Raw genomic sequence first — 25,274 nt, 5'->3', positions numbered from 1 at the left:
AATACCCCATAATGACACAGAGAAAACAGGATTTTAGAAAGTTTTGCAAATTTATTAAAAAGATAAAACTGAAATATCACATTGACATAAGTATTCAGACCCTTAACTCAGTACTTAGTTGAAGCACCTTTGGCAGCGATTACAGCCTCGAGTCTTCTTCGGTATGACGCGACAAGCTTTGAACACCTGGATTTGGGGATTTTCTGCCATTCTTCTCTGCAGATCCTCTCAAGCTCTGTCAGGTTGGATGGCGACCGTCGGTGGACAGCCATTTTCAGGTCTCTCCAGAGATTGGGTTCAAGTCAGGCTCTGGCTGGGCCATTCAAGGACCTTCACAGAGTTGGCCCTAAGCCACTCCTGCATTGTCTTGGCTGTGTCCTTAGGGCCATTGTCCTGTTGGAAGGTGAACCTTCGGCCCAGTCTGAAGTCCTGAACGCTCTGTTTCAGGTTTTCATTAAGGATATCTCTGTACTTTGCTCCGTTCATTGTTCCCTCAACCCTGACTAGTTCCCCAGTCCCTGCTGCTGAAAAACACCCCCACAGCATGATGCTGCCACCACCATGCTTCTCCATTGGGATGGTATTGGGCAGGTGATGAGCGGTGCCTGGTTTCCTCCACACATGACGCTTAGAATTGAGGCCAAACAGTTCAATCTTGGTTTCATCAGACCACAGAATCTTGTTTCTCACAGTATGAGAGTCCTTTAGGTGCTTTTTTTGCAAACTCCAAGCGGGCTTTCATGTGTTCACTGAGGAGAGGTTTCCGTCTGGCCACTCTGCCATAAAGCCCAGATCGGTGGAGTGTTGCAGTGATGGTTGTCCTTCTGGAAGTTTCTCCCATCTCCACACAGGATCTCTGGAGCTCAGCCAGAGTGACCATCGGGTTCTTGGTCACCTCTCTTACCAAGGCCCTTCTCCCCCGATTGCTCAGTTTGGCCGGGCGGCCAGCTCTCGGAAGAGTCCTGGCTGTTCCAAACTTCTTCCATTTAAGAATTATGGAGGCCACTGTGCTCTTGGGAACCTTCAATGCGGCAGAAATTTTTTTGTAGGCTTCCCCAGATCTGTGCCTCGACAAAATCCTGTCTCTGAGCTCTGCAGGCAGTTCCTTCGACCTCATGGCTTGGTTTTTGCTCTGATATGCATTGTCAGCTGTGAGACCTTATATAGACAGGTGTGTGCCTTTCCAAATCATGTTCAATCAATTGATTTTACCACAGGTGGACTCCAATCAAGGTGTAGAAACATCTCAAAAATGATCAAGAGAAATGGGAGGCACCTGAGCTAAATATCAAGTGTCATAGCAAAGGGTCTGAATACTTATGTCAATGTGATATTTCAGTTTTTTCTTTTTAATAAATGTCCAAAACTTTCTAAAATCCTGTTTTCTCTTTGTCATTATGGGGTATTGAGTGTAGATTGATGAAGGAAAAAATGAAATTAAACGATTTCGGCATAAGGCTGCAACATAACAAAATGTGTAAAAAGTGAAGGGGTCTGAATACTTTCTGAATGCACTGTATACAATGCTGTCTCTCACCCGATAGGCTACTTTGAGGAAGTGCTGATACAGAGCGTTGCTGCTTGGAGGAATGTGCTCGAAGTCTCTTCCTTTGTGGAGGAAGAGGAAATTGGACTGTCAGGTTTCTTACATCTGTGTCCAACAGAGTTGAAGATGATCTGCTGCCCAATAGATGTTACAACCTTGGACTTCTCAGATTCAGGAGGTGGCTGATCGATACCTGGTCCATCAAGAAGCATGTGCAGAAAGAGGTTTGTGTGTGTCCACCGTACGCAATTTTATCAGGAGGTTTAAGGCCCATGTAGCCAACCTCGCTGGACGTGGCCGCAAGAGAAAACTTGATCGAAGATTGCAGCAAAGGATTGTTCGAATGGTGGAGAAAGCAACTCAATCCAATGCCAAACAGATTCCAGCTGACCTTGAGACACGAGGTACGACAGTTTCAACTCGCACCATCCATCGCCAACTCAATGAAAGGAGGTTCTATGGAGTACCCCACTGCTGAGAGAGAGAGACACAAGAAAGCACGACAGAAGTTTGCCAAAACACACCTGAACAAGCCAAAATCCTTCTGGGAGAATGTCCTGTGGACAGATGAGACCAAATTAGAGCTTTTTGGTAAAGCACATCATCTCTATGTTTACAGAAAACAAAATGAAGCCTTCAAAGAAATGAACACCTTCCCTACAGTCAAACATGGAGGAGGTTCAGTGATGTTATGGGGTTGCTGTGCTGCCTCTGGCACTGGGTGCCTTGAATGTGTGCATGGCATCATGAAATCAGGAGATTACCAAAGCATTTTGGACGCAATGTTGAACTCGGTGTCAGAAAGCTGGGTCTCTGTCGAAGGTCATGGGTCTTGCAGCAGGACAATGACCCCAAACACACTTCAAAAAATACCCAGGAATGGTTCAAGACAGCAAAGCGCTGAACTATTCTGAAGTGGCCAACAAGGAGTCCAGATCTAAATTCCATTAAACACCTGTGGAGATATCTGAAAACAGCAGTTGGGAGAAGGCACCCTTCAAATCTGGGAGAACTGGAGCAGTTTGCACAAGAAGAGTGGGTGAAACTGCTAGTAGAGAGGTGTATGAAGCTCATTCATGGCTACAGGAAGCGCTTGACTGCAGTTATTTTGTCCAAAGGCCGTGCTACCAAATATTACATCGAGGGTGTCAATAATTTTGTCAATGCTATTTCTTTTTATTTTCTGATTTAAAAGGATTTAATAAGTTCTGAATCAAAAACAAAGGTTCTGTAATGTTAACTATGAAATAAATAATTGTGGAGACCAAATACGTTTGTCAATTTCAACTTATTTTTTGAGAAAATTGTGAGTTATTTGAAAAAAGTGCAAGGATGCCAATGTTTTTGGCCACAACTGTACAAATGACATGTACGCACGACATAACAACAACAACAACAACATGCATTTTAAAGGCCATTTTCCCTGCTAGAGCGGGGGTTAGCCTTGCGGTCCCCATGACAATCTTCTCCATTTTGCCCTATTTTCTGCATCTCTCCTTGTTAACCCCCTTGCCCGCATTTCTTCTTCCACCATCTTTAGCCAAGTCTTTCTCGGTCTTCCCCGTCCTCTGCTTCCTTCTACATTCATTTCCATCACTCTTCTCAACCAGTCACTTTCATCCTTCCTCAACACATGACCAAACCATCTCAACCTGTTCCTCTTCACAGCATCAATCACAGGCTCTATTCCCATCATCTTTCGCAATTTATCATTTGTCTTCCTCTCTCTCAACGATACTCCGCACATCCGTCGAACCATTCGCATTTCCACCCTTTCCAACCTTCGTTGCTGCTCTACGTTCATTACCCATGTCTCGCTCCCATAAATCATAACACTTCTCACACATGCAGCATACACCTTTCCCTTCAGCTTCAACGACACTCCCCTCATCATCAGCACGCCACTCAGTTCCCGAAACTTCTTCCATGCACATCTCACTCGAGCAACCGTTGCCGAGTCTGATCCACCTTCTCCATTCAGCATGTCTCCGAGGTAGCAAAATGTTTTCACACCTTCCAGCTTCACGCCGTCTCCAAGATCCAACTCAACATTTCCTCCATCTGCAGCTCCCTCTGTGCACACCTTACATTTGAATGTAGCTGCCACACTGGTTAATGACCCTCTCAGACCACTACATTTTTGATGAACCCACTCAGCGCACATTGTACATTGAATGGAGTTCACTCCGCCACCCTTCCTACACACAGCACAGGGCCACTTCCCAGTTCTTTCCACCTCATCACATGCTTTACCACTTGCCATCACCTTCGTCTTTCCGATATTCACCTTCAGACCTTTTGTCTCCATACATTCCTTCCACGTGTTCATCTTTTCCTTCAGTCCATCCATACTTTCCGCAATCAACACCAGATCATCTGCATACAACAACTCCCACGGTAAACCCTCCTTTACGTTCTGAGCCAGCACCTCCATCACAGCTACAAATAGTAGTGGACTTCGTACCGACCCCTGATGCACTCCCACCTTCACCTCAAACTCACCACTGTTCCGGTCCTTCGTCCTTACAGCTGTGCGCGCTCTTTTGTACATTGCCATCACTACTCTGATCAACCATTCCTCCACTCCTAACTTCCTCAATGCCCATGTCAATACTTTGCGTGGTACCCTATCGAATGCTTTCTCCAGATCAACAAACCCAAGAAACAACTTCTTCCTCTTCTCCATGTACTTCTCCTGCAACTGCCTCACAATGAAAAGCGCGTCTGTCGTTCCTCTTCCTGGCATGAATCCAAACTGCATTTCGTCGATCTTCACTTTCTTCCTTATCCTCCTCTCCAACACCCTTTCCAATACCTTCATTCCATGCTCCAATAACTTTATCGCTCGGTACGAGCCACACTCCAGAGGGTCACCTTTCCCCTTGTATAGAGGGACGAGGGTACTCGGTTCCCAATCCACTGGAATGCGGCCTTCTTTCACCACCAGATTACAGATCTCTGTCATTCTCTTCACACCCCAACTTCCTGCTGCCTTCAACATATCTCCCACAACTCCCGTCGGCCCTCCCGCTTTTCTACCCTTCATTGCTTTTATCGCTTCCTCAAGTTCCTTCTCAGTTATCTTCTCTGCCGGTCCTAAAACTGGGTTACTCTCTATGTTGCCATCCCATTCATTCTCTGTATTCAACAGCATTTCCATCTTCCTTTAATTCCATCTGGGTCAGCAACGATTTGTCCCACTTCATCCTTCAAGCAACTCACCCCCATCACATCACACCTCTCTTTCGCTGTCTGCTTTGCAATCCTGAATACTGCTTTCTGACCCTCTTCCGAATCCAAGCGTTCTCCGAACATTTTCCTACATGCCTCCTGCGCCTTTGCTACCTCTTTCTTTGCAGCCTTCCTGGCTGCTTTATAACTTTCATGCTCTGCTGTTTCTGCTCCCGTACCCTTCGCCTTCTGCCACTCCTTGAACTTCTTCCTCTTCTCGTCAATCCTCTTTCCAACTTCATCATCCCACCACCATGTTTCTGAGTGCCTCGGTGGTCCTTTTGTCCATCCACATACCTCACCAACGGCTCCCAACAGACTAGCTTTCATCGACATCCAACCACTTTCAAGCTCAACCACATCATCCTCGACCCTACTCAGCCTCTCTTTTAATGCCTCCCTTACTGTCACCTCTTTCAACCTCCACACCTTCATTCTCGGTTGGTACTTCACCCGCCGAGCTCTCCTCGCACCTTTCACCTTACGTCGCACCTTACGTCGCAGACAACCAAGTGGTGCTGTGAAACAGCCTCCTCCCCCGGGATCACCTTTGTGTCCCGGAGGTGCCCCCTATCTCGCCTACGCACCATCAGGTAGTCAACGGTTGTCGTCGACCCACCTGACGTGTATGTAACAAGCTTATTATCCTCTTTCTGGAACTGAGTATTACAAATCAACAAATCAGCTCCATCAGCAAACTCCAAAATCCTTTCACCTTCTCCATTTCTCACACCATATCCGTAACCCCCATGAACTCCGTCAAAACCATCCATACTCCTTCCCACATGTCCATTTAGGTCTCCTCCTACCACAACAACTTCCTCATCTTTCACGTTTTCCATCAGCTTCTCTATCGCGCACCAGAACTTGTCCTTTTCTTCATGGCTTCGACCAACCTGCGGAGCCTATCCCGAGATGACGTTCACCAAGAGCTTTCCAATCATCATTTTCACCATCATCAACCTATCACTTGCTCTCGTCACACTCACCACACTGTCTACAAACTCCTCAGAAAACAGGACACCAACACCATTCACGCCCTCCAGGCACCCTTGCCACACAAACTTGTATTTCTGTCCCTGCCTACCCTTCACCATTCTCACACCACTTCCCTTCCATCTCATCTCTTGCACACAACATATGTCCACTCTTCTTCTGACCAATACTTCCACCACTTCTCCTGATCTCCCTGTCATTGTCCCTACATTCCATGTCCCAAACCTCAGAAACCGATCTCCACTTCGGGCTGTACGACATATAGGTCAGAATTTGAAAGCACATATTGTGAATTCCAATGCACATTTTTGAATTTGTGTGCCCAAATACCAACAGCTGCTGACTTAAGTAAAATTGAATGCACTTCATGCGGCTTTTAAATTGACTACGTGTTTAAGGAAATCAAATGCTGAGAAAATGAAATTTAACAACTATTTCTGATATTTGAATCATCGCATCGAGGAGCATTCAATTTCAAATGAAATGGAATGATCATGCGGTCAACTTGAATGCCAAAATATGAAAATGTCCAGGAAAACGTATCAAAATTTAGCCAGTCACAGCTACTTGTAAATCAAGATGTTTCCTTTAAACACAGCCTCCCTCGCTCCCTCCCAACATCCCCTCCCGTCATCAAACCCCCCGACTCACCTCCCTCCAACCTACTGAACATATTTTTTTAATACATCTCGTGCACAGAACAGATGATTCCAATTACATGCTTGGTGGCATTCCAATTTAGTCATTGCTGCAGCTCCATTTCTTTTTTTCGTTTCATAATTGATCATGCTCTTCCCCGATTAACAGACTCCATAGTTCCTGTTCCTGAGTTTGTATTTATCAAAGCTGGTGATCAGATGTGCCTATCGCCTAAGCTGTTCTTGAAGAGAGCATTTTGCTGTTGGACGCGTTCAAACTTTCTTGATTTCGTGCCGCTCTTTGTATTTTAATAATTTTGAATTTGGATGTACCATTAAACATTGAAAAAAAAATGAAGTCGGTTAATCAAAGGGTGAAAGTTTACATTGTAACGATAGCAATTTTAATGGCTTCATGACTTGATTACATTTTTTTTTCGAGATTGAGAGTCTTGGAAAAGCTAAACGACAGAGGGGTAACAATCCAACCCAACAACAATGGACTAGAAGGGAATGGTTGAATAATGCATGTCGACGTGTTGGACATTGGGCAAGAAATAAGTAGGGATGTATGGACAAGACAAGGGAACAGTTGGGGGGGTGGGAGGGGGCGGATAAGTAGAGAGAAGGCATAGGAACAGATAGTTGAAGGTTCAAATCAGGTTAAATGTGTTGCCTCACCATTTTAAAGGAGTGGAGGGAAGAATGTGACTAGACAGCTTTGGAGTCGATTCTACAATTGGGAGACCATTGGGACAAAATAGTCAGAGGTGAACAACTAGCTTAAATTTGGAGGGTTTGGGGAGAGGGGTAAGAAGCTATAGGTCGTTAGTTGAGTGAGGGTGACTAGGTAGGTCCCATGAGGGACAAATGGCTAAGAGATCAGGGGTGGACAAATCCCAGCAATGAAGCAAAAGATAAATGATATACCACCGACTTGTTTGCAATAAGAGTGAAACGGGCCCTGCACCTAGGTCTTCTGTTATGGGACACGATTGACCCTTCAGCGTATTTGATTGCACAGTTTCCAAGGGCGTAATGTGATATCTAGTGACACCAGCCTCCAAAGAGCCAAACTCCATGTAGCTGTATATAAAGGTCTTGTACAGAGTATTAGAGAGTGGAAAAATATTGACTTGGCTCAACAAGACTTCTTTCTCCTGGTGACTTCTGTATTTTATTGACGTCCAAGATTGCTGAGCTACATCAATTTTTTTTTGCATGTATGATTCTTTCACTCAACACATGCTGACACCATTTCATTTTGTCCATTGCAAAGCAATGTTATGAAAATGGGCAGGAAGTGATCGTGGTCCCAAAAACTTCTGCCTCGTGTGACTCTCAGTGGCTGGCTCTTGCCAAGTATGCCTGGTCAGGGTAAGTGTGTCATGTTCACGTCTACCTAAGAACCTTCTTTTCCCCTATATCTCTCGGCTATTTGGTATATATAAAAATGCAAATCGCCCTGCACTCATTTATTTTCCTCCTTTTAGATTCGTCCTTGAGTGTCCCAAATGTGGTGTGATCTACCGGAGTCGGCAATTCTGGTATGGGAACCAAGATCCTGAAGACACGGTGATCAGAACAGAAATAATTCACGTGTGGCAAGGGGTATGACACACAACAAACAACCTGGCCTGCTCAAACCCAAATGCATTGGTCTACATGCACATTTCCTCTCTAGTTGCAACAACATTTTTCTTTAAGTTTTTTCTCCTGAACAATGGATTTTGTGATAAGTATGTTTACCACCACGGGAAATGAGGTGTAGACATTTCGATCATTAAAACCGTCGGAACAAAAGTGTCAAGTTTTTTCTTGTTTTTTTTTTGTACTTTTGCTTAATAAGTTTAAATTCTTAATAAGACTTGCAATAATGGTCGACAAAAATAGGGATTCAGACAAAACATTCATGTAATTTACTTGGTGGATTTGTTAACTTTAAAAAGCTTCAAATTGACCTTTTTTTTCAAATTCCCTAAAGTAAAATTAAAGTATGTAGTTCTCATGGATGATGATGTAGTCCTCATGGCAGTCCTAGTCTGAGGTTGTGTTCTCGAGTCTAAGTTTGGATTGAGCAAAAATCTCTGCAACGAATTGTTTTTCTTCTCGACCTTGATTAATGGGAGATCATTTTGGTATTGCATTGTACTGTAGTTTATACCACACTTGAAATGGAGAGGGGTCGATACGTCCATGTTGTAATTATTAATCAAGCTAAGCTAAGCTGTTTGAAAATGCTTCCTGTTTAATGTTGTTGTAGCCGTCAGACCGTTACGGTTGCCCAGTTCCATTTCGGCGGATCGCATCAAAATGACCAGTGGTCAACCTCTTCGAAGACTACCTTGCTGGATCATATGTCCAGAAACCATGATACCATGCGAATGGGAAGTTCCAAAACCCCGCCAGCATTGGCATGACACAGCTTGGTTCCGGTCCGGGAGGGGGAAGGGGGGGGGGAAGGGTCGAGGGAGGCAGAATGCCATACTGTACGGAAAGCACATATTTCTAGAGAGACGGCCCTGATCTCATGTCTGGCATCACGGGGCTTCATCCATTGTTGGGAGGGTAGAAGCAGCATGTCCAAGGTAGAGTGACTCAGTCTGAATTTGAATTGATGATCCTGGATGAAGCTGTTGGAGGAAAGGAAGGATTTCAAATCTACTGTGATGATGGATTCCATGATCTTGCTGATGATTAGAAGTAAGGCAGTAAGCTAATAGGTCTGTAGTTAAGGGAAGTGGTATTTGCACCTTTTAAGAAATGCAGTGATGTTTGCTGATTTCCAAGCAGATGGAAGATGATCTCGTGCAAATGATAGGGTGAAAAGAGCAGAGAGGATGTGCAAAAGCAGCAGAGCAGGTTTCAGGACACGTGAGCTGATGCCATCCAGTCCAGTTGCAGAATCAGGGTTGAGAGTTGCCAGAGACTTCACCTTCTCAGGTACAAAAGACACATTCTCCAGGAGCAGTTGAGTACGGCTAGGTAGGAGCGGGGGTACAGAGAGTGAGGGCTTGGGGGCACAATATTTGGATGCAAACACAGAATTGAGCCATTCAGCCTTCTCATGAGTGGAGTGTGCTGTGGTGACATTTGAAGTGAGGGAAGAAATGGAGGGGGAGTATATCCAGCTGCAGACGTGGCGAGGTGCCACCAGATTTTAGAGGAAAGAGACAAATTTGAAAGTTCAACCTTGAGGTTGGACAGGTGTTGGCTTCTGGCTTTCCTGAGAGTGGACAGACCCTTGGGATGCGGGCTTTGTGGAATGATCTGAGCATTATCATGCATAAAGATGATTCCTGGACCAAGTTGGTAAAGGGTAAGCAACACATGTTGCTGTTAGATCTCTTCAATGTATGGATCTGCCATTAGATTGCCATGAATATGACTGAAGTTGGTGCAAAGGTCTCAGCAATGCAATACCATTCGACATCATGACGCATCAACATCCAAAACTTACAGCTTTCTGGACAGAGACTGTGGCATATCGCTTATTGCATCTTCTGCAGACCCATGCATGGCCATCATGCCTTTCAAAGGAGAAACCTTTATTTGTCATTGAACATAACACTTGCCCATTGCCTCCTTATTCATTGAATGTCCTGATTTGACCAATACAAGCATGCTTTGCTATGTCACGATGCAAGTCTAGGCCTCTGAACAGGACGATGAGCATGGTCCCTGCATCATGGAGACACCTCAAGATGGTGTTGACATTTGCCTTGCGAAGTCCAGGGAGTGTGTTTACAGTACTCTGGTCAGTTTGAAACAGATTGCGTAGATGGGTCGTACAAATGTATTGGTTTAGTGGGAGTCGTTATCCTAGGACGTCCACATCTTAGCATATCTTTTGTTCATCCAGTGGCTTGATAACATTTTCTAAGGTCATAAACAGTTTCTCTCCTCATATTAGAGTCTTCCAACATGGCTAATGGAAGACCTGCTTCAAGGTGTCCAATGATTTGATTCCTCATTTTCTGACGGACATGGGAATGGATTGTTACCCTCGCCAGAGGAGGGTATTGCATTTGGGTCCGTCCGTTTGTTGGTCCTCACATAATTTTTACACGTAGACCACAATTTTTACATGTTATCCTTTTTTTCAACCGAGTACCTCTATAAACTATGTAAATGCCATTAGTATGTGAGTACGTCTGTAAAGTATGTATGGTACAATTAGAATGCAACTGTCTATAAAATACGTACTATAAAACTACACAAACAAGTCCTGGCAAAGGTCTGCAATCTTTGATTGCTCTTTCTAGTTATTTAATGTAATCAGTGTGTTTTTAGATGATCAATGCACTGGTGTCTTAGAAAGACTTTCAAATTTGCTCAGAATGCCTCGTGTCACCTCTGAAACCCAAGGTTGCATGAGTTAACGTGCAATCATGTGTTCTGCACATCCCTCGTGCCAAAAAGGCACTTGGAATGAACGCTTGTACAACCCTTCAACAATTACATTATCAATTCTACATGTTCGTTTTTTTAATGTCAGATAGTGTATGTCTACCTGATAACGCAGCACTTGTCGTAATGTAGTATGCAAGTTTTTTTTTTTCCCAATGAGTTAATATTTATCATTTTGACTATGCAAAGCTTTCTCAAGACAAACATTTGTTTTGTGCTCTACATTTTGTTTATTTAACAAGAAAAAGAGTTGTTTTCACTTTGGTTTCTTATTTCTCGTCAGGAATAATGCTTTCATTGATTGTTTTTCGCATGTAAATGTTATCTCTGATTCCATTTAAAAATGCAAGTGGGAAAGAATGGCACCTGCTAGAATAGGTATCAGTACCTCAAAATTGTCACATTGTTCAGTCCTTTATATTGGGCAGCATGTAACTGTGGTATATTCTTCATTGCAATTATTTTAAGTCTCAGCAAATGATATAGAAGGGGAGCATGTATTTATAAATGTACATGGAGGGGTGATGCATGGTTAAATTGAGAAAAATGGAAGAAGAGATGATAGATGAAAGAACAGATTGTAGAGAGAAAAGAGAAGGACGTTTGGGAGGACATTAGTGTAATGGGAGGGGAGGGGAGCAGCATATTTGGCCGATGGCAATTGGGGTCGGGGGAGGGCAGGACAGTATCAAAATTTACACTGTACATGGAGCTTCCCGTAAAGATGAATGCTTCTTGATAAGTTGAACAACACTTGCACTAACTTAGCCATGTTAAATCGAATATTTGTTAATCTGAATGGTCTGCAGATCGTCGTCGTCTTAGTGGGCCTCCACTGCAGATGGCTGGATTTGCTAACATTGTGCTTGGTCAGAAGTTAATTGTTCTGGTGTGGTATAGACCAAGGCGATTTGGTGTACTGTTTGCAGGTAAATGGACTTATCCGGGAGAACCACAATGCTGCTCAGCGGTTGTTGGATGGTGTGAACCTTGTGGCACAATCTGTGTCGGACCTTAGTTCTGGGCCCACACGTATCATGACCGACTGGCTTACAGACCAGATTGCTCCATCATACTGGAAAGCAAATCATCTTGTCATGGTAAGAAAAAACCCCTCTCTCCGTGCAAGCTGGGTTTGGTTAATGCACTGTAAATTGAGAGTTGAAACTGGGAAACGTCATGGTGGGACGTGCTGTCACAACCTTTTAAAAGTGACTGAGTTGCAGGATGTCATAGCAGAGAAGTGGAGGCCGTTCAGGTCTGGTACACCAGCGTGTGGTTTTATGTGTTAAGGCTCGGAACTACCCCCTTCGTGTTCTGCCGCATGTGGGAGAGCATGCACGGGACATCCCATTTGAAGCTCGGAAAGAGCGCCTCAGAGAGGGAGGCCACCATATTGCATCGCATTGTATGTGCTGCGGTTTTCGAATGCACGACATTAGTGTGCAGTTCGGCACTTTAGGGAGGCATCATCTGGGAAAAAAAAAAAGTGGATGACGAATCGGATCTGCTCTATTGTAAATGCCAAGAAGGTCAGTGGAGGATACAGGGGTCTAACGAGGCAGCAGCATTGACCAAACTTTCCGGGAAGGGCAAGGCGCCTGTACCGAGTCCCGTTGCTACAGACTTGGCTTTCTACTGTCCGGCGAGGGTGGAAGTGTCAGCGGTGAGATTGGCGGCGGCCCGGCCTGCATCCAGCTGGTGATTCATTGGGGATTCCCTTGGGTCCCGACAGCGGGTCTGGGCACGGCGTCTTCAGAGCAGCAATCTGGCTCTCATCCCTATAGGCCATGGGCCCACAGGGCAAAAGGCAGCTAGAAATCGATTTTTGTGATGACCATGATCGAGGAACTACTCAAATTTTGGATATACTGTAGCTGAATAGTTGCTGAATCTTTAATGACTTGTTGTTACTTCGACAATCCTGCAGTATTTTTTTTAGACCACTTTGATCAGGGCCTTTTGGGGTCAAAAAAGCATGTTTTTGACATGCCCATTTTTGCGAATTTGCTGTTCCGTAATTTCAACTCTTACCACAATGAAACTCATTCATGACAGAGTGCCGATTACTTAGTTCCAATAGATGAAGTTTCATGATGCTGACATTATGAGCGGCTGAGATATAGGTCATGAAAATAGCTAATTTACTTTAATTGGTCTCATTCACCAATAGGTCATTTAATTGGTCATGTATATCAGTCTCATCTATCTATAATTCCAGTAATCTCTGTGTGTGTGTCTGTCTGTGTGTTTGTCTGTGACCGCTGTTTCTCGACAACCACGGGTCCGATATACTTGAAACTTGCCAGGTATATTGCTGGGGACCCGAGGATGTGCCTTTTCAAGGTTTCATATTAATCGGACAATTACTTACCGAGATATGTCCAAAAAACGCTTCAACCAATCAGAGAGCAGCGAGCTATCACGTGTGCCGAACGTGGCGGGCACACTCTGCCTCGGATGGCACATTTGAGAGCGTATTCATTTATTTCACGTTTGCAAACTATGTTGGCGTTAAACTATGTTTTACAACTAATAAAAACGAATTTGCGTTTCATTCGCTTTCCTGCGCGTTTGTGCACGCGATGGCGATTTCTTTACCAAACTCCGGAAGCCGTTCGCTTTGGACCAAACCATTGCATGTAAATAGAGGGGGGGGATTGTCACCACTCGCAAGCCGTTCGCTTTGGACCAAACCATTTCATGTAAATAGAGGGGGGGGGATATAATTTTAGATATAGATATAGTACGGGCATGCCCTAGTCTATCTATAATTCCAGTAATCTCTGTCTGTACGTTTGTACGTCTGTTTGTCTGTGACCGCTGTTTCTCGACAACCACGGGTCCGATATACTTTTAACTTGCCAGGTATATTGCTGGGGACCCGAGGATGTGCCTTTTAAAGGTTTGAAATTAATCGGACAAGTACTTACCGAGCTATGGCGATTTAGCCGTTCGCCGTTCGCTTTGGCGTTGCGAATGGACCAAACCATTGCATGTAAATAGAGGGGGGGGTTCTGTGGTCGTTGCGAATGGACCAAACCATTCATGTAAATAGAGGGGGGGGGGGGGGGGTTCTGTGGTCGTTACTGCCACGTGGTTTCAAAGTTTTTTTTTGTTGTTGTTGTTTGCACGCATGTTTTTTTGCACCCACGTACGGGCACGCCCTAGGATGTTTACACACACACACCCCTACACAAATTTTTTTTTTTTTTGGCAAGGAACGGGCACCCACGTACGGGCACGTCCTAGCTTATATATAGTACGGGCATGCCCTAGTAATTGGAATTCTCATTGCATTTTTGCAGAATTAGCAAAGCTGCCACTCCATGAATGTTGTTTCTCTGGATATGAAACATCAGCATCATGGAAATATAAACATCTAGTTCATGTATATGGGATTTCATGCATCGATGGCACCCACCTACCAACAAATCCATTGTTTGATGCGTCCAGCAAGGGTGACGGGGGAGTTGATATCGTAAAGTTGACGCTTCATCTTGTCTATCACTTTTGCGTGTTTATTATCAAAGTACAAAGCTATATTATTTTCTGTCAATTGTCTGAGGCGGGCGGTTATCTCGGACAGATTTGGGATGAACTTTACCAAATATGTGACCATGCCTAAGAATGTTTATATCTCGGTCTTGCTAGGGGGGTATGGCATGGTAGGCACTGAGCTGACATGTTCAGCACTTGACGATAAGCCCTTGCTCGAAATGACATGCCCAATGTATTCCATTTTATCAGTTGGCATGACTGATTTCTTCAAATTCAGTTTCAGTTCTGACACCCTGACCCGTGCGTGGAGTTTGTTATTCATGTACGTTTTACCTGGCGCATGGGGTGGATGGCTTTGGAGGGAGGAGTTAGTTGGGAGGTTAGGGGTAGTATTGGGTATTGAATGGGTAACTTGCCAGACACATACATCCCTTTGACAATCTTCTCTCACAAAACGCTCACAAGTTTGCTTACCTAGAATCGGTTTCACTCACCTTGCACAATTTAAAGGTCAAGTGTGTCTTTCCTTACCAAATGTAACATGAGCCCATGTTTGTCCAATAGGTCTCATTTGATGCACTGAGTACGATTTCAACATCACATTACTCTTATCCACAACCAAAGCAGTCTTCTCAATTATGTATTCCAGTATAATGTCCACTTGGGACCTGAGTCCAAGTTAAGGTTCAAGGGGATATCACCAATGAATCCTATCTGTGTACAATATAGGTCAATGACCCTGCCGTTGGTGAGGGCATCCATGAAGAGCTCCTCAAAATTCAACCTTGCTTGCTCATCACTGCGATGATCGGCGAGGCTGACCGCACTAATGTGATGTAGTGGTGAATGGTGCTGTACATCAACCTCTTGCACATTTCTTGCTGCGGTACAACGGCCCGACCTCATGATGTGTCCTGTCTTGCCACATGCCCGACATTTTTCAAACTCTGCGGGGCATCTGCTGGGTGGGTCTTCATAGGTACATTTCTCGCATTGATGACTGTTTGTCTGCCGGTGGTTTTGGCGTAGTCAGCAATCACCGAATGATGTGTGTAGGTTGTCCCCAGGGTGGGGGCCTCTGGATCTACCAGCACTCGGAGGTGGTCATGCCCGCTGGACCTCATGGATGTCGGAAGACGTGGCCGGGGTGATGGCTTTCATTTGCTCGGCACTGAATTCTCTTATCTTGCAAAGTTCAATGCAGTTCTCCAATGTGAGCTTGTCTGCTTGAAGCCATGTCGGCTGTCACACCACACCCAATTAATTCTGTCTGTGATGAATGACTTCTCCAGTTTGCCATAGTCGCAGTTTTTTGCTAAACAGCACTAGTCCGTTAAGAAGCTATCAAGGTTCTCTCCCTTCCACTGGGCAAGGGAGTTGAACTGGTACCGGGACACACTACCGTTCTTTCTAGGCGTCACAGAAGGTATGGAACTTCTGCTTGAGTGGGCTTATCTTGTCAGTCTTCTGGGGAAAACATCATCATCACACACATCCCCTGTGCCTGCCAGTGGAGGAATGTGGCACATTGATTGAAAGACGTATTCCAAGTGTTTGACCAGCTTGTAATTTTATTGAGGTCTAAAGAGAAGGAACAGGCTACAGCCTGTCTATCTGAATCATGATGGATGTCACAGCAGAGGGTGGAGTCGTCAGTGAAGAGATAGACGATTTTCCAGAGTCAGAGAGATCATTGATGAAGATTTGGAATAGGACTGGGCCCAGAACACTCCCTTGGGGTGCTCCAGCCTTGACAGGGAGAGGAGATTAAAGGATTCCGTTGAGTGCCACATCATGATTGCTATGAGAGTAGAGGATGTCAGTAAGCCATGTGTGGAGTTAGCCTTGGATGCTATACTTGATGCTCATGTCTGACACCGAGGGTCTTAGCCAAACGTGAAAGGTCTTTTAAATACAATGTGACAACTTTTTAAAAAAATAGCTGTGGAAAACAGCAATATGACATTGGATAATAGAGAAACACAATAACAATTCTTTGTTCACAACATGTAAAAAGTGTGCGTTTCCCAAAATAAATGATTATGCAGCCATGATTACCATTGATGCCATTTTTACACCAGTTCTCTGCCTTTGATTGTTCTCCTACCACTTCCCGCAATATTCTCAACATGCTGATACAAACAGGAGTGCCATAAATGCAAGCGTCCATTTCAAGAAAAAGAGACAAAGCACCACTGCCGTGCTTGTGGGGAGGGTTTCTGCAGTCCTTGCTCCTCGCGCACACGACCTGTTCCAGAGAGAGGCTGGGGAACGGCACCAGTGCGTGTGTGTCAGAACTGCTTTCACGATCGCTCAGCTGGACAAGGTAAGTCCTGGGAGTGTTTTTCCCCCAACAGTAACTTAACAAATGTATTTTGAATCTCGCAGAGTGAAACTATTCTTTCCGGGCAAACAGCACCGGTAACTTCCGGAGCGGTGCGGCTGTCTGCCGTCGAACCAGGCCCAAAGGTTAGCGACCCTGGTGAAGAGGACGAGAGCTCCGCTGTGATGGCACGGAAGGTTGGGGAGGCCGTGCAGAGCACCTTGGGTGTCGTCGCTACAGCTATTGACTACCCTCTAGGTAATAACAGCATGTAACGTTGCAACTCCTCAAATAATATTATTAGTCGCATCATTTATATATCCTACAAGTAAAATAATGTTTATCCTCCCAGCTACAACCTGGTCATTAACTGGTAATGGGTACCTACACAGGGTGGATGTGTGTCAGGAACCCCCTGTTGATCAGGAGCCCTGCATCAATTTCTGGTGCAGCACAGGGGCAATTGCAAACAGGTTACTTAGTACAAACTCACTCACTGGATGGCAGTCAGATCCTTTTCTGCTGTGAATCTGCTCTGATGATAGTCAGGCATCCCCTACGTTTATGCTATGACCAAGCATTCTAGCCCCAAGGTTGAACTGACAGTGGGGTGGCAGGGGGTGACAATTGGAAACAATCAGCAATGGAATAAATAGAGGAAAGGAAGATGGACAGGAAGAGGGATGGGTTAGGATGGATTAATGGGGGTAATAAAGATCAAGGATCAGCCTGCTTTGAAGCCCAGGAGGGAAGAATCGGTGAGAACAGCCACTGGAAGGCAGTTCCATGGACAGATGAAGCAAGAAACAAAGGAGTTGAGGAGTGACTGGATTTTGAAAGTTTAACCAGAAGTGGGTTACTGGAAGAACATGTGCATTTAGCCTCAATGGGTGGAGATTCCAATAATGTTGAGAGCTTTAAATTCCACAGAATCCAGGAGAGACCGATGTGATTTTACAAGGAAAGACAGACGGAGGATGCCCAGTCTGAAGATGGCTTTGGAGGCCAGTTTTGCAAAGTGATTGGCCCAGGAGAGATCATGGCTAATGGTGAAGCCGAGAAGTTCAAGACGGAACCTCTAAAAGTAGCAACCTTTTTAAGCTGAATTTTTAAGGTTTACTATACTTTTTATTTCATTGACTTTTTTTTGTGTATGTTCGTTTTATTTTATTATTTGTATCACTTTTTAAAATCGCTTTAGTTTATCAAATCTGTCACTTGTTTTTTCCTGTAATATTTTAACTTTTCTCCGAATCACCTTGACTAGTAAACCCCCGAAACTCTGGACCATCCCTGTAAAAATAGGACCACTGGACCTGAAGCTTATCTGGGCCCTGGCCTGATGTAACCCAAATGTGGTAGCATTCTGACTGGTGGGTCTGGAGAAGAGGATTTTTGAAGGAATTTACTGAGCACCATTTTGATATACTTAGTCACATGACCAGAATGAGCTTTGCAATCCCCGTTAACAGTCAGGAGCAGAACCTGCTGCCAAATTTCAGCCGGATATGCCAGCAGGTTGGCCAGAGAAGTTGCCATAGGAGATGGACGGACGGACAAATTATTTTATATTAAGGCAAAGCCCTAGAAACAAATGAAACCCTTTAGAACGCTCAGAATTACACTTTAGAATTACCCTTTAGAATTATGCTTTAGAACCTTCTAGACCCCATTAGAATTACACTTTAGAGATCTTTAGAATTAAACACGATGGGTTAGAAAGGTTCTTCTTCTTAATTTTTGTTAGACGAATGTACAGATTGATGGACATAGCCAAATATTGAAGCGGCTTCACCGCTTAAAAAAGACCCACCCCCTATCACTTATCTCTATTTTGCTCCAACAAAGCATTAACACCTTCAACACCAGATTCTCTTTGCTTCCCACTGTTAGCATGCCTCGGTCAATGTTGTGTTGATTTCATCCATTGTTTTACCTGTTCACCAACAAGACTATTTCTTCATTCTACGTGGAAATAGTTGGGTTAGTTTTACAATCCGTCCAGAGTGACGGTGAGACAGTGAAAATTTCCTGGATTTAAGGATGTTCCCCATTTATCAGAGCAGCATCTCATGAAATCCAGATCAGCAGAGAGTGACGCAGCTGCATTCTGCCTATCAGTGGGATGGATAATGTACGACAGAATGTGAAGTCCGCAAAAAGGAAGAGTGGGGTTTTCGGAGTATCGGAGAGTTTGTTTGCGTCAGTGAGGAAGAAGATTGGCTCAGACACTGCCTTGGGGAGTTCCAGTCTCCACTGAGAGGTGAAGGTTCCATTAATAGCACCATGACTGCACAAGTCAGAAATCCAGGTGACCATGTATGCCACAGGCAGAGAATAATGCAAGACTGATCTAAGGAGATGGTCCTGACCTCTTGATTGAGATTTAGGGCATACAACCCAATTTTAGGTTGTTTTTGGGATTAAGGCAAATAGAGGAAGAATGGCAGAGCAGGATTTGAGAACATTGACAATGATGCCATCTGGGCCCGTCGCCGAAGCAGGTTCCTGCTAGACAGAACTCTCTACCTTCTCTGGTGCGAAGAATACGAAGTCCAATGGACAGTGGGCACGAGGGGGTGAGATGGAAACAGAGCGGGTTGGGTTGGGTTGGGTTGGGTACACGACATTTGGAGGCAAATAGAGTTATTGGCATTCTATCTCGGGCAGTCAGCCGGAGTGCAGTTTGAGGTCAGTGGAGGGATGTAGGACACCAGAGACAGATTTGACACGGCACAACCATGACTTTAAGGAAAGCGGGCTGGTTGGAGAGTTCAGCTTCGAGATTTGCAAGATGGTGATTTCTGGCACCACTTATCGTGAGCCTAATGGAATGAATAAGAGTTGCCCTCAGTTGGATTAGCTTCACATGTTGAGAAAGCAAGCCGTTTGACCGCAACCACCTTTCCACAGGATTAGGTGTACTAGGGCCTAGATGATGGACAGGATTGTCGTGGGTGGGATGGAATAAACAGTTGCATGAGAGAAAATAGGCTTTTGTGAAGGTATTCCCCAGTGGAATCGATATCAAGTGCTGTACAGGTTTCAGACCAACCTTGTGTGAGAGGACAGATTGCAATCCCTGCCAGTTTACAGATTGGGTCGGACCCACAGTCATAGGTCTTTGCTACAATGCTATGGCTGGTATCAGGACCCTCGCAGGGTTGGGTTGGGTTGGTGTGGCATAGCGGTTCCATTACAGTTGAGAGGTGCTAGAATTATATATGCAAAATGGCAAATTGTGATACTGTAGCTCATGATTACATTTAGCATTTTGTAAGAAGCCTTAAATTATTTTGGATATTTGACATTCTTTGTATGCAGCAAGCTCAAAGCACAAGTTAATGCTCTGATGGACTGTGTATCAATGCAGGCCTTGTTAAGGACGTAGCACGTCCTTCGTACTGGATCCCTGATCAGGATATCATGCAGTGCACCAGATGCAAGAAGGAATTCGGCCCCACAAAGATGTCAAAACATCATTGCCGGGCCTGTGGTCAAGGCTTCTGCGATGCCTGTTCAGCCGCCCGCCGCCCTGTACCCACTCGTGGCTGGGATCACCCTGTCCGTGTTTGTCTGGACTGCAACAAGCGCAAGTGTGACCTTTAACCTGCTGTCACCTCTGACCTGCATATCGTGCTTTCTCTATCTGGTATCATGCTAAAATTTTGCTTTGCAGAATTCTAACCTTGGGCTGCCCAGTTTGAAGGCTTCTTGTAAATATTTGATACATTATGTGGTACTCTGGGGTACCAGAAAATATTCAGCCATTTTGTTGACTCCCTCTGCTCCCCCTCCCTTTTGTAAGTCTCACGATGACTGGGATTGTCTGTATATCAAGAGATGCTGGACCTTTTGCACATGAATAACTAAGATCTGGTCCACACTTATTGAATGCATCTGCCACATGGTATTCGAGTAGTTTTAGCATCGGTGAAATAAATTGGTCCCCTTTCCATGAATATGTGGCCCCGGAAAATACACTGAGCAATTTAGAGGTTGAAATATTCATCACATTGTTCAACCCGTTTTCGACGAGCTTTGATTTGAATGGCATTTTCTTTCAAAAATAAATAAATATGCAGGTATCGAGATTTGTGGAAGAAGGGAAGGACAGAAGGCAAAGAAACAGCCGCGAAATTGTGGCAAAGAGGAAATGGTGGGATGACAACAAAAGGATGCACAAGGAAAGGAATTGGAGAAGGATGAGAACAGGGTCTCAGCAGGTGTAGTTCATCTCAGTAATTGAAATGGGAGAGACCATGAGGTGGGGTAGGCATCTGATTTGAAATCTTGCAGGTAAGGGTTTGAGAGGGCAGACTGGCGAGTGACATTTACGTAATGTGGTGATGTCGCATTTCTGAGATGCTTTATACAGTGAGCGAAAGGTGGTTGAGGGATGGGAGTCTGTGCGTTTATACCATGACACTACTTCCCAGTACCATGCAATGCATCGTATACAAAATGTAAATTAAAATGGTGCCACGATGACGTGCTATATTTGCTGCTTATGTCCGTGTTTCATTGCAAACCAGTTTTTTGTTTGTGAAAATGAGGATTATTTTGTTTATTCAGACAAGTAGTTCCAATTATTAAATAATTGTAAGCAAATTGGAAATAACTTATTTCCTATTTTAAATTGAGCCCTTTTTGTTTGCCGATTGTAACATTTAATGTTGTAAAGATTGAGGGATAGTCAATAAAAAAAAATGTATTTAGCTTTTTTTTTCTTTTTCGTTTTGCTCTTAAGATGCTTGTTGGGTTTGGGCAAAGGTGCAAATTGGATCATTGTTAATATTAGGTCTTGTTGTTCGAGGTCTTGCCAACTGTTGCACATTCATCTTCCATTGGTGACCACCTGCAGCTAATTGACAACATGAATCGTCCCTTCTTTGGTGATTCTTGTTTTATCCAATCACATTATCTTCAAACTCTACCTTAAGAATGATCAGCCACAATAAAAAGGGAGAATGAAAATGAATGAATGATCGTTTTAAGGCCATTTTCCCCGCTAGAGCGGGGGTTAGCCTTGCGGGCCCCATGCCAATCATGGTTCCCTGTTTGAGGCAATGTTTTTATGGCCAGATGCCATTCCTGACGCCAACCCTTGGTCGCCTCTTATGATGCGCAGGGATACGGTGTACCTATTCTAACCCGGGGTACACACTGGGATCATTCATCCCAGCAAGCTGGTACTCAATTTGCCGACCTCGGAAGGATGACAGGCTGAGTCAACCCCACTGGCGTTAATTCGGCGATCGACCGGGATTCAAACCCAGGATCCGAGGATCCCAAGCCGGCACCCTAACCGCTAAGCCAACACCAGGACCGAATAAAAACAACAAGGGAGATACCTGTTTATATAATAGTCTTTGTACCAACCACCCCCCCTTCACCTTCCCTCCCGACACTGCCAACCAACTCTCATTCATACATGTTATATAGATTATTGAGGTTTTGAGATCATCGCAACAATATAATTTGTATTCCCTTATTTAAACCACAATCCTGAATTAATACTTGGACTCCAATTGCATATGATGAAAGCTCATGCTTGCGTCAATAAATTTTTGTGTCCGATTATTTCCCTAACATTGTAAATGTATCACCATGTCCAGGCCGCCGTTCCTAAAATGTATTTATACATGTGTGTTTTAAATCAAAACAAACCACTTCATGACGTAAACATGCCAGGCACACGCTCTACAGACGATGCACCCTTCATGATGGAAGCGGACACTCGGTATACAATGGTTGTATCGCAAAGCCAACGTCGTCGCACTTGATCTGAAGATACAGGCGACCGGCCAGTTGGTTGTAAAGGTTGTCGATTGTGGCGGCTGCAACAGCTTATGTAACCCTCGGGACTAATTTATTGTTCGTGTGTAATTCAATGACACAGTAACAACGCAACGCTTTAAATACGACTCTTTCCCATCCTTGACAAAATGTATGACTGGTTGTAGCGTTTCAGTGCTAGATTAATACCTATGGTTAAAGGTGCAATCGTATAGTATGCCCATACATTTTAAAGGTCGACTAGACGGCTGGGTTTTTTTTATGCATCTGGCTACGTCACGGCCTTGTGAGCACGAGTGATGGATTGTGAGCCGCAATCAAATCCAATAAACATGTGTGCAAGTGTAATTGTCATTCCTGCATCAGTATAAATGAAATTGATAACGACTTGTTTTGGTTGAGGTTCTTATTGTGATTGTCGACATGATAAATATGGATGTGTATGTATAGATGAATACCGAAAGCTGTACTTTCCCAACGTGTCACCTGTCGGAAATGTTCAATACGTATAAAGACTTGTGTTTTGGGAAAGATTTTATGGCGGATCAACGGTAAGTGACGCAGGTGTAAATCTGTCACCTTGCCGTGGTCTTGAGTTCATTGGAATGACGTTCTTCGTTTGTTTTGCCTTTTAAATGCAAAATATTTGTAACAAAATTATGTCGCAGTTATTGCTGCATTATGAAATACTCCAGCATTATTAAATTGTATCTTTGTAGAAAATAAAAACTTCCAATTAAGATGTTCGTGTGCTGACGATGAAAAACTTCTTTTTTTAGCAGGTGCACTAACACCTCGTGTATCGCTGACAGCAGCGAATTGCTCCGTTAGCTTCAATAAAGTATCAAGGTTTATTTTCATGAATTTCCAACCCCTTTTAGTTTAATTTGATCATGGATGAGCTACTGCCCAGGTAACAGCCACACTGAGACAGCAAGTATTAGTGTGAGCTGTGTCCAAAAAGAGCAGAACACTTAAGATGCGCTTCAGGCAGGAATTTGTCATTTGTTTCGGGGGTCAGTGATAACTTGCCTATTCTTTAACATCTCCCCCCAATGACCATGAGTGTTAACAGAAAGAAAGGTCTTCTGGCTTAACGTTCTTCCAATGGACGATGCATGTGAAACACCAGGGTGACAGGATATAGCTGCTTCAACATTCAAACCCAGGCTAGACAACTTGGAGGGGAGTGAGAATTAAAATGACCAAAAAAGTAAAAAAAGAAAAAGATCTTTACAGAGTGCAAAAATCACTGCCAGAACCGTAGCGTGCAGAAGGAGCCAAGTGATAAATGTGCAGTCGTGGCCAAAAATATTGGCACCCTTGCACTTTTTTCAAATAACTCAATTTTCTCTAAAAATAAGTTGAAATTGACAAAAGTATTTGGTCTCCACAATTCTTTATTTCACTGTTAATATTACAGAACCTTTGTTTTTGATTCAGAACTTAATATATCCTTTTAAATCAGAAAATAAAAAGAAATGGCATTGACAAAATTATTGACACCCGAGACTTAATATTGGTATCACAGCGTTTGGACAAAATAACTGCAGTCAAGTGCTTCCTATAACCATGAATGAGCTTCCTACACCTCTCTACTGGCAGTTTGGCCCACTCTTCTTGCACAAACTGGTCCAGTTCTCCCAGATTTGAAGGGTGTGTTCTCCCAACTGTTGTTTTCAGATCTCCCCACAGGTGTTCAATGCGATTTAGATCTGGACTCATTGCTGGCCACTTCAGAACAGTCCAGCGTTTTGTCTTGAACCATTCCTGGGTGCTTTTTGAAGTGTGTTTGGGGTCATTGTCCTGCTGCAAGACCCATGACCTTCGACGAAGACCCAGCTTTCTGACACTGGGTTGAACATTGCGCTCCAAAATGCCTTGGCGATCTGATTTCATGATGCCATGCACACATTCAAGGCACCCAGTGCTAGAGGCAGCACAGTAACCCCAAAACATCACTGAACCTCCTCCATGTTTGACTAGGGAAGGTGTTCTTTTCTTCAAAGACTTCATTTTGTTTTCTGTAAACATTGAGATGATGTGCTTTACCAAAAAGCTTTAATTTGGTCACATCTGTCCACAGGACATTCTCCCAGAAGGATTTTGCCTTGTTCGGGTGTGTTTTGGCAAACTTCTGTCATGCTTTCTTGTGTCTCTCTCTCTCAGCAGTGGGGTACTCCTTGGATCTCCTACCGAAGAACCCCCTTTCATTGAGTTGGCGACGGATGGTGCAAGGTGAAACTGTCGTACCTTGTGTCTGAAGGTCAGCTTGAATCTGTTTGGCAGTTGATCGAGGTGCTTTCTCCACCATTCAAACAATCCTTCGCTGCAATCTTCAATCAAGTTTCCTCTTGTGGCCACATTCAGGGAGGTTGGCTACAGTGCCATAAACTTCCTGATAACTGTGTACGGTGGACACAGGAACATCAAGGTCTCTGGAGATGGACTTGTAGGCTTGAGATTGTCTGTGCTTGGCTACAATCTTGTGTCTGACCTGCTCAGACAATGCTCTGGTTTTCTTTCTTTTCTCCATGCTTATTGTGGTACACACAGTCACAAAACATCAGAATGACTCCTTTTCTCTATTCAAACTGGTTGAATGAGTGATTTTTAGATTGCAGGCACCTGCAACTCACCACAGGTGAGTTCAATTCCAAAGTAAAGGAAAATCACCTGCTCGAAATCGAATTATTTCTAACAACTTCTAAAAGGTGCTAATAATATTGTCCGGGCCATTTTAGGATGTGTGTGTGGAATAAGCTAAGATTTTGTAATTCTTTCAGCTTTTTTTTGTTTTGTTCCACTGCAAACCAAAGAAATACATATG

General features: G+C 44.1%; 1 protein-coding gene across 1 annotated transcript in view; it reads left to right on the top strand.

Moving 5' to 3' along the window:
- ZFYVE1 (zinc finger FYVE-type containing 1) overlaps nucleotides 1-23,184 on the top strand; it is a 44,996-nt gene extending 21,812 nt beyond the window's left edge. Inside the window, exons 7-12 of the mRNA XM_068132128.2 lie at nucleotides 7,691-7,788; nucleotides 7,905-8,022; nucleotides 11,751-11,921; nucleotides 16,468-16,648; nucleotides 16,739-16,903; nucleotides 20,019-23,184. Coding sequence (XP_067988229.2) covers nucleotides 7,691-7,788; nucleotides 7,905-8,022; nucleotides 11,751-11,921; nucleotides 16,468-16,648; nucleotides 16,739-16,903; nucleotides 20,019-20,254 — 969 coding nt within the window. The 3' untranslated portion in view covers nucleotides 20,255-23,184. The remainder of the gene's footprint in view (nucleotides 1-7,690; nucleotides 7,789-7,904; nucleotides 8,023-11,750; nucleotides 11,922-16,467; nucleotides 16,649-16,738; nucleotides 16,904-20,018) is intronic.
- The last annotated feature ends 2,090 nt before the right edge of the window (nucleotides 23,185-25,274 follow it).

This window comes from Myxine glutinosa, chromosome 1, assembly GCF_964187855.1.
Source record: "Myxine glutinosa chromosome 1, kmMyxGlut1.1, whole genome shotgun sequence".
NCBI lineage: Eukaryota > Metazoa > Chordata > Myxini > Myxiniformes > Myxinidae > Myxine > Myxine glutinosa.
The sequence above is the reverse complement of the archived record's forward strand: the minus strand, read 5'-3'. Positions and strand labels throughout refer to the sequence as shown.